Raw genomic sequence first — 10173 nt, forward strand, 5'->3', positions numbered from 1 at the left:
CCTGCAGCTGCTGCCTTTACTCAGGGCAGAAGAACGCAGCAGGAGGAACACGGAACACCGCACGCGTCGCACTTCAACACCGAGAGGAAGTGGCGCTGATATTAAAACATTTCACATGGAAAAGAGAAGCAGGATGGAGGAACGTTCCCACCCGAGAAAACCGGAACTTTTCCATTTCCTGCTAACTGAATAAAAATTTACATTTTTTTTTTTTTATTTTGAATATTTATTCAGTCAAATTGCATCTCAACATATGGTTAAAAATACAAAGTAAAAAAAATGTAATAACCAGGGATTTAAAACACACTTCAGACTGAGGGATTGGCAGAAGCCTGAAATATTACGGACCAAGATATTAAAAAAATATTCATTATTTAAAAAGAAAATAAAAACCACAGAGTAGAGCGGTCCTCAGTCAGCGCACACACACACACACACACACACACACACACCGGCTTCACCCCAGCCGGACTCAGTTGGCCTGCAGCATGCTCTTGATTTGTTTGGAGGTAGTCTCATCATTCAGATGTTTCGTCGTGTACCTGTGTGCGAGAAGAAGAACTTATTAAAATCACCATGACGTCCATGACGTCCATAGTCATCCTGGGCGTGTTGATTTCTTCCAGATGCGTGGATGCATCGGATGAGGGACAGATCAGGGTCCCCACACGCTGCTCCCTACTGTCACCAAGGGTGACGGTTAAACACAGAGGACACGTTTCACCGTGTCACCAAACGGAACATCATTTGCTGAGACTGTGAGAAGCTGCATGCAGATGGGACCTGCTGACCTGAGCGCGTTCAGGAGACCCTCCACGCTGTTGGGCTGCTGCTCTCGGAGGACTTTAATACAGCCTTTCATCTGTAACACACACTTCACGTTACACACACACACGGCAGCAGCGCAATTCCAGAGGCGCGGAAGCGTGATGAGAATCGGACGCACGTCGATTTTGGAGGACTTGATGAAGGCCCCGGCGGGATGAACGTAGTCGTACAGGATGATGACGCCCACCATGACGCGCAGACAGAACAGCACCGTGTCCTCGCTGGCGAAGCGCTTGCGGTACTCCCTGCGTTCTCCACAGAACACACACATTTACAGCGTTTACCAGACGCCCGTATCCAGAGCACCTCACGGTCAGTAGTGACAGGGACAGTCCCCCCCAGGAGACACTCAGGGTTAAGAGTCATGCTCAGGGACATGATGTGGGGTTTGAACCGGGGACTCTGCTCTTCTGGTTCATGGACGAGCGTCTCGTCCTGACCAGGGAAGCAAAGGCAACTTTCATTTTTGGGTCCTTAGACCCAGGTTCAAACCCCACTTACCACCATCGCGTCCCTGAGCAGGACACTTAACCCTGAGTGTCTCCAGGGGGGGACTGTCCCTGTAACTACTTATTGTAAGTCGCTCTGGATAAGGGCGTCTGGTAAATACTGTAAATGTAAAGCAGACCGGAATTTTGCCAGCAAAATTATTTTATCCACTTCAGGGGACATTAATTTTTTTTTTTGCTATTTAGTCCCGTCATTAACACATATGACTGTATTTAATTGTCATTAAGTATGCAAAAGTGCCGTCACTACATGTGTCTGACATTACACACACATTTCTTAATTTGTGATGGGGAGTCATTAACATTGTAAATATTGCAATTTATTAAATTTTGATGCCTTACTAGAAATGTACCATAACTGCATCTTTTAATGGAATGTTCTCTTGTGCACAAATATTATTAAGTCCATAATGACCAATCATCGGTGATGAAAACTCACGGCGTCTCCAGCATGACCTTACACACGCTGGCCATGGTGCTCAGGCAGTCCGTCGTGTTCTCCAGAGGAAGATCTGCGTTCTGGAAGAAGAGGAGGAGGAGGAGGAGGGGGGTCACATGACGCAGATCTGTGCCTGTCCGCTGGGAATTGTGGGAACGTCAGACTCTCACCTCCGAAACGAACTTTGTGGTGGCGTCACTCAGCGTCTTCAGCATGGGCGTGGCGTTGGCGTAGAACAGGGACATGCGATTGGCCAGCTCGTTGTTGACCTCGCTCTCTTCCTCGGACTGCAGGTGAGCGTTGGCGAGAAGACCAGGAGGCATCAGTCACGTCAACGACAAGCAGGTTTATTCTCAAAAACCTGGCTCAGTGTAACCCCGCCCACTCCTCAGTCAGAGAGAGAGAGAGAGAGAGAGCGAGAGGGAGGGAGGGAGAGAGAGAGAGAGAGAGAGAGAGAGAGATGGGGCCGCAGAGCAGCAGTTCCTCACCGACACTTTGTTGATCCTCATGCGGCTCAGGGTTCTCCTGTAGTAGCTGAAATCATTCTGGATGGCTGGGTTGGTCATCTGTTGTGTGGAAGAACATCATAAAAATATATTATATATCTATTATATATCTATTTCAACCAACTCCAAATATTGATTTGTCGTTATTTCTTTATGTTGAGATCTTCCACCCAAAATGTGATGATTGTAGTAAATGGTGACCTCCAGATGGGCCACGCCCACCTCATGAATCTGTACAAGCGTACCAGAAATTCACAAAAAAAAAACATTTAAATGATATAAAGGTCGGATACATATACAAATATGATGAAATCTGAATCACCACCATTACTTTTCCTGTAAATTCACCATTTTTCTGGAACGTGTTGTAGGTTCTCTCAGGGTTTATCTAGCAGCCTCACCTTCAGCTCGTCGAAGCGCAGCGTGAAGTGCAGGATCTCGGCGAACTGCCGCGCCAGCGCCTGCTCCTGCTCCAGGTGCTGCGTGGGGCTGCAGCGGGTGCTGGTGAGGAAGCGCAGGAGGCCGTGCAGCGCCCCCTCTGGTGAGAGGCAGACAGACAGACAGACAGTGAGAACTGCGGCTCGGGTCCCGCCCACCCCGGGGAACCGCGAGAGGCGCATGGCAGAACCGCAGACACCTCTCAGCTCGTGGAGGGAAACGACTGCGTTTGATTGGTTCCCGCGCTGCCCGGCAACGCCTCCGGGGGCCACCATTGGCTGGAGATGCGTGTCAGTGGTAATTAGGCCGTGACCCACTTCCTGTCGCGTGAGCCCCTTCGCTCTCCAACGACTCGCTGCCCTTCAGAACTAAAAATAAGAAACTAGGACCATCGTTCACAGCAGGATGGCCTACATACCGCCAGTAAAGGTTCAGAAGTGGACATTTCTTTCCAGAAGTAGGACATCAGAAGACCCCAACAGGTTTTCTGCTACGAGATATCAAATTTAAAATGTATCTCAGCCGGAAAACGTGACCAAACGCCAGTGCTGGTGTCACTTTGTTCCATTTATGAGAACACAGGTTGGGAGGAAGGAGGAGGTTAAACCCGGAGGAGGGGCATCGGATGAGGTCATGAGAACATTTTGCTCAGTGGGGTAACGGAGGCTCGTCTCGCCCGAGGAGAACGTTAATCTGGTTAAGACTCGGCCTCCATTGTTTCCCTCCGGGGGGTCCCCATATGGGCACCGACACACACCACACACACTCATTGTAAGAGACACACCGGTGTTTCTACTGCTGTTTCCGGGTCAAAGAACCGCCAGACCTGCAGCAGATCTACATGCGAGGAAGCTCACGTCAAGACAGGAAGTGGGCCCTGAACCCAGCGATGCACCATGGGTGGGTGGGGCTCTCACCGAGCTTCAGCGAGAACTCGTAGAACTTCTTCAACTTGAACACCAGTGGGCGGACTGCAGACCACGCCTTCTCCTGCATTCGGTCCTCATTCGGATGCTGTATGGCCTGAGCAGAGACAGACAGACAGACAGACATTACCAGTAACCTCTAATGGTCCAGGGGGAAGAAGGAGTGGCCTAGACAAGGTCTGGAAAAGTGTGAGGTTTAGAAGATGGTTCATGGTTAGAAAAGCCCAGTTTTACCAATGCTGAGTTAGAGATATGGTAGTTGAGGGGTTGGTAGAGATGGAGAACTGGGTGTCATTAGCATAGCACTGAAACTGAATAATGAGTTGGCCTAGCGGTTAAGGAAGTGGCCCCGTAAACAGAAGGTTGCCGGTTCGAGTCCCGATCCGCCAAGGTGCCACTGAGGTGCCACTGAGCAAAGCACCGTCCCCACACACTGCTCCCCGGGCGCCTGTCATGGTGCCCACTGCTCACTCAGGGTGATGGGTTAAATGCAGAGGATTTCTGGGGCCCTTCTATTTAATAAGAAGGGCCCCAGAACGGAGCCTTGGGGGACACCATTAGTGAATCAGATTTTAATTATCATTAGGATATAATTTACATTTACAGCATTTACCAGACGTCCTTATCCAGAGCGACAGTAGTTACAGGTCCCCCCCTGGAGACACTCAGGGTCAAGTGTCTTGCTCAGGGACACGATGGTAGTAAGTGGGGTTTGAACCTGGGTCTTCCGGTGACGTCCTTAGTGAGCAGTGGGCAGCCATGAAAGGCGCCCGGGGAGCAGTGTGTGGGGACGGTACATTCATCAAGGGGACCTCAGTGGCACCTTGGCGGTTGGGAATTTGAACCCACAACCTTCAGATTACAGGCCCCCTTCCATACCCGCTATGGCAACACTGCCCCAGGAAGACCCTCACGGGGACCCTCACCTGCCGGATGGCTTCTCCTGCGCCGCTGTAAGACTGCAGGTCTTCCAGGACGTGGACCGCTTCTCTCAGCACCTCGTTCACCTTTTCCCAAACCTGCCGCTCCGCCTCCGTGGGCTGAGCATCTGTGGGTCACGGGGGGAAGAGACTGGGGCGTCAGTTCAAAGTAAACACGCCCCTTACACAGCAGCCAATGAGAGGAGGACAAGACACAAACTGATTTATAAATCCTGAATCCTGATTGGCCGTAAATTGTGGAATTTTTGCCACCGGGAACGAATGCAGCAGATCAGCTGAAGATGCTGAAGGACTTTGCCAAGAATCAGCGGCGACCTACTTTCGAAGTCGAGGAAGAAGTTCCCTCCGTTGTTGTCTATGTCTCGCGTGAGGACCTTGATCAGATTCCCCATACCGACCAATCAGGGACCTGGGGACACAGGAAGCAGTGAACCATTAATCACGTCCACACTGTGAATAGTCATGCATCCATCATGTAGGTCCCCCGAGACGTAGCCTCACAACAGGTGTTTGTGTGTCTACTGTCCCGCGTGGCTCCACTGGACAAAAAGTCAATTGCAACGAGCCACCTGTCACACCTGCGGTCGTCACGGCAACATCTGGAGGCGCGAGGAGCGTGCTTCTGAACAGCTGAACCCCGGAGAACCTGAAGCTCACCCCAACACCACGGCAGAGGACGCAGTCCTGATCGAAATCAAGAGTCATAATCCACCGAGAAGCAGGTGCAGGGGACATTTTATTCACCACCACCCTCCCCTGAACCACGGCCGAATGGCAGAATTTAAATATTTAGGTGGCATGATGGGTAATGACAGTGTGCTGAAGCCCCCACTCGCCCCCGACCCGTCCCGAGTGTCCCCCACGAGCGGAGGGATTATGGGAAATTAGCTGCATGCCAGATTACAGCGTCTTTGTAGAATCTGCCCGGGACGGGGATAATCTGGGACATAAAACACCCCCCTAAATCATCAAAATGTCCTGAATTTACTTTATTTAAATGCTTTCTTTTTTGTAAAAAAAGAACGGTCCGTTTTAAATGTTTAATGTGTTGAGATGAGAGCAGACCGGTCTGTGGTCCTCGGCGCGGGACAGGACCGGTCACCAGATCCCCATTCCACGGGTGGACGGGCGCAGAGGCGCCTCATTTGACTACAAACGCACCCGCCCACCTCGCTCATTGGCTGAGACAGGAGCTCCAACCCGCTGCTGTTTCCATGGAGCCCCAAAAAAAGCTGTCTCAACCAAAAACGCGGCGGCGTCCAATCACAGCGAGACGCTGCGCTGCGCGCCGAGCTTTTTTATTCTGGGGACTCAGGCGGACGGGAATAAATGAATGATGCAGAAATAATGGAACCCGGAGCACCAGCTCGGAGTTTAAAATATAGGTCGTCGTCGTGACCCCCCCGTGACCCTAAACCCTGCCCAAGGTGGAACGTGAAGCGTGCCGATCCACGTGGCCCTGATACTACGGAGGCTGCTGCAGGACCGCAGCCCCGCCCCTCAGCAGGGAGGAGGCGGGTCACGAGCGCTGCGGCGGGGCCTGCTGATGCTGCAGTGCAGGAGCCTCGCGGGCGACCCACAAAACCACACCCTGGCGCCCATACCCACGTACACTGGCACGGGCGATCTTAATACGCCCTATAAACACGGGCCACGCCCACGTGGAGACAGGCGTCCACAGACGGAGACGCAGCATCACACACACACACCACCTCAGGCTTCCTCTTTTGATTCAAACCTCAGCCAGATCTGCAGAATGTACCCATGATGCCTTGCTGTGGACAAGCCGGACCCTCGTTCTGAAAGCGAGTCTCCTGGCAGCGGTTCTATTATTCCCCCCCCCCCCCACACACACACACACACACACACACACACACACCAGGCTGCAGGCGCATCTACCAGAATAAAACCTGCACGCATCGCGCGTCTGAACTCCGCATGAACCAGACGGCCATCAGAAAGCCGCGCCCCCGTCTGCGGCAATCACATGACGGACAGCGGAGCCCCGCCCACTTCCCCACCCATTCCTAATAGCCGCAGAATGTAACGGTGAGGTGGTGCAGGGGACTTGTGGGTTCGCGGCACCCCCTGCTGGATCTGTGGACTTTTCACCATGTGTGGAGTTTAGAAGATCCAATACAAATGGATAATATATAAAATTCTCAATGATTAAAGGGCAGAAAAAGGCTTTCTCGTAGAATAATAAAGCATTTTTTAACGTTCCCCATACGTTGAATTAGAGCAGCGTCAGGAACTCGTGCAGGTCCAGTCCTCTACAGAACAGAAGAATATGAAGATCACCTGATTTAATATCATGCCTACGTTCCCTGAACATTATATTTTCACGCTTAGCAACAAAGGGAGGTGGAAATGGAAGAGAACAGCTCGACATGGTGGAGAAGAGACACAGAAACTCATCACTTCCTGTTATAACTTTTCTTTTTTTAACAAGCCAGAACCTTTACAAACTTCTTTAGTCCAAACAGTTTTGTGAATGAATTTTATGTTTATGAAAAGCCCAATGAATGCTCTACTGGTCTAGAACCAGGAACCACTGAGAAATAGAGACAGAATGAAACTTTGAAATTGGCCAAGAGCAGAACAAGTGCGGTTACCAGACGGGGAGGAGGAGGAGAAGAAGAAGAAGAACTCCACTCCAATATGAAACCAACTCAGAATGAGGAGGGGCCAGTGGTGGCCTAGCAGTTGAGGAAGCGGCCCCATCAGAAGGTTGCCGGTTCGATCCGCCATGGTGCCACCGAGGTCCCTTTGATGAACGTACCGTCCCCACCCGCTGCTCCTCGGGGCGCCTGTCATTGTGCCCACTGCTCACCAAGGGTGACTTAAATACAGAGGACACGTGTCACCGTGTCACGAGCTGCAGTGTCTCACAATGACAAATACGTCACTTTCATTTCTGGCATTTACCAAACACCAGTATAAAGCTATAGTTACAGGGACAGTCCCCCCTGGAGACACTCAGGGTTAAGTGTCTTGCTCAGGGACGCAATGGTAGTAAGCGGGTTATGAACGCGAGTGTCTTACCCACTAGGCCCCTACCACTCTGTACACAGAAACTCTGCCCTTATAGGTCCCCTGACATGAAGATGTCACTTTGTGAGATGATTGAACATTAATACGAGGTCTGTGGTCCTGCGGTGGCTAGAAATGGCGGTCGGTGTAAAGAGTGTTTCGGTCGTTCTGCTTCACCGTTCAGAGAGCGGCAGCTCAGACGGTCGGATCTGGAATTTGTCCCCTTATGACGTCATAAGGGGAAAGGTTACCTCCCGTTTCTCAAGCGTTTTCTGCCCAGAGAATTTCCCGCCCCGCCCCTAAAACATGATCTCCACCGACTGTCATGGCTTCCAAACGTGTGAAGCACTGCAGTTTCTCTGTGATTAGATGTAAAAATGAGAACGAATGTATTTTTTTTTTTTTTTAGTTCCGTCACGCAAGACTCTGAAGAACCGGCGGGTTCATTTTATTTTTTCTGGAAAAAAAAAACAACAACACGACTTCCTGTCTGGACCAAACCTTGTTGTTGGTGAATGACGCTGATTATGTCATTTCCACGAACGCCCGCTCAACTTCTACGGGCCGCTCATTGTGGGACGGGATCAAAGTGGCTGTAATTCTGCACCATGGCTGAATTTCGGAGAGAGACTTATGATACAGAATTACGGGACGAACAAGACCGATATAGAAGCAAAAAAAAGAATAAAATGTCTCTGCGTTACCCATAACACACAGAGATAAGTGAAAACCAGACCAAGTGAAAGTCCTGGAAGTGTGGAAAAGTACCAGAGGCTGCGGTGGGCTGGACGCTAGGCTGCTGCAGACCTGTGAGGACACGCCGCGCCTGACATGACCGCACACGTCTGTACACACACACCTGACCCAACATCTGCTTTGCATTCTTGTTTTATTTATACGGGATTCCACCAAACCGATTTGAATACGCAGCGCTGAGACGCCTTCAGACCTCGGCCATGCGACTTGCATCTGGCGGCCACTTTATTAGGTACACCTAACTCACAGAACATGGAGGACCTACTCAGGACTGACAGCATCTCCTCACCTTCTCCACCCACAGCAGCAGCACAACATGGCCTCGCCAGAGCAATCATGTTCCTGGGTGGAGCCAGAGGGCATCAGGTTCAAGCGCCATCATATTCTACACTCATTAAATATGATCCATAACCAGCATATTTAATAAGGAACCACGTGGCTTCACCCACCGACGGGGCCGCCATTCGCACAACCATCTTACAACCTTCACACAACCATCGCACAACCACGCTGATCCAGCGGTCACGTGATCCGACGACGGACGATGAAAACACGCCCTCGGGGGACCTAAATGTCGCTAAAGTGTTTTAACGTGTTAAACCAAACTCACACAACGTGTTATGTGATTATTATTACCAGTAGTAGTAAAACTTGGAGCAACAGCACTAATTTGAAGTAACGACGTGCAGGTCGGACCCCCGCTGCTCTACCTGCCGTCTGCGCGGCACTTCCTGGAAAAGGAGAAAAGAAAAGAGAAAGAGCGGCCGAGGCCAGAAGGAAATAACGAGGCGAGACGCTTTAAAAAGTGTCCCGGCGGGACGGTCGCGGGGTTTGGAACGAGAGACGGTCGGAGAGGAGCAGGAAGCGGCGCGGAGAGGAAGTTCCAGTCCGCGGCCCACCTGGCGACCCACCTGCGGCGCGCAACCGGCGAGGCGACCGACGCCCTCGGTTCTGAGGTGCCGGGCAGGAGGCGGGGGGCTCGCTCCGCTAGTGAGTTAGTTATTTGGTTAATGAGTTGGTTAGCTAGTTAGTTGGTTGGTTAGGGAGTTAGTTGGTGAGTAGGGGTGACGCCTCAGGTACCTACAGATCTCAGGTACGGATTGGCGGGTCCGGACCCGCTGGGGGGACAAAACGCGACAAGCGCGCCCGCAAGTTACCTGTCGTGGAGCGGCGGTGTCCCCGGTGCTGCTGGTGGCGCAGCTCGGACGCGCGTCAGGGGACGCGGCGCGGCGACCTCTGGCCAATCAGCGGCGCGGCGCGGCGAGCTGTGGCCAATCAGCGGCGCGGCGAACTGTGGCCAATCAGCGGCGCGGCGCGGCGAGCTGTGGCCAATCAGCGGAGCGGCGCGGCGAGCTGTGGCCAATCAGGGCCCTCTTCCGTTCTCTATAAAAGGTTCGAACTTTCATGAACTTTTCAACAGAGCAACACGACAGATGCGCAGAAAGGTGTTTTTTTTTTTGTCATTTTGTCTGTGCAACTCACTGGTTTGCAGATGGTTTTGAATCATCTTTGTATAGAATTTCCACCAAACATGCCGAAGTCCAAACTGTTTCAGATTGATAAATGAGGATTTTTTTTTTTTTAGTGAGGGATCAATCATTTTATGAAACTAATAGAAATAATAAGAATAAATATCTCAGTGTCGTGGGTTTATTAGGCTGATTAGGGAAAACCGGACGTATGCTCACCGAGTGACCTCTTTCTGTTGTGGAAGTTGGCTCAGCATCCAATCAGCATCAGTGTGAAGTGCGTATAGTGAGATGGCTTTATGAACAATAAATGCAATAAACAAAAGCA

At 51.2% G+C, this 10173-nt stretch overlaps 1 protein-coding gene across 3 annotated transcripts; it reads right to left on the reverse strand.

Annotated features, from left to right (window-relative positions):
- Nucleotides 1-210: 210 nt before the first annotated feature.
- Nucleotides 211-9609, reverse strand: fam49ba (family with sequence similarity 49 member Ba). Of its 3 annotated transcripts, XM_028975372.1 has the most exons (12): nucleotides 9534-9558; nucleotides 9013-9107; nucleotides 4907-4996; nucleotides 4573-4694; nucleotides 3638-3743; nucleotides 2684-2820; nucleotides 2265-2342; nucleotides 1947-2063; nucleotides 1777-1856; nucleotides 947-1073; nucleotides 792-862; nucleotides 211-542 (listed from the first exon to the last, which is right to left on the reverse strand). In XM_028975372.1, exons 3-12 carry the CDS (start codon nucleotides 4977-4979, stop codon nucleotides 473-475), a joined length of 981 nt encoding a protein of 326 aa, XP_028831205.1. In that variant the 5' UTR covers nucleotides 4980-4996; nucleotides 9013-9107; nucleotides 9534-9558; the 3' UTR covers nucleotides 211-472. The 3 variants fall into 3 exon arrangements, with proteins under 3 accessions (XP_028831205.1, XP_028831202.1, XP_028831204.1); XM_028975369.1 differs by lacking the exon at nucleotides 9013-9107 and having other exon boundaries at nucleotides 9534-9609; XM_028975371.1 differs by having other exon boundaries at nucleotides 9013-9603.
- Nucleotides 9610-10173: the final 564 nt, after the last annotated feature.

The sequence above is a fragment of the Denticeps clupeoides genome, chromosome 4 (assembly GCF_900700375.1).
Source record: "Denticeps clupeoides chromosome 4, fDenClu1.1, whole genome shotgun sequence".
Lineage (NCBI taxonomy): Eukaryota > Metazoa > Chordata > Actinopteri > Clupeiformes > Denticipitidae > Denticeps > Denticeps clupeoides.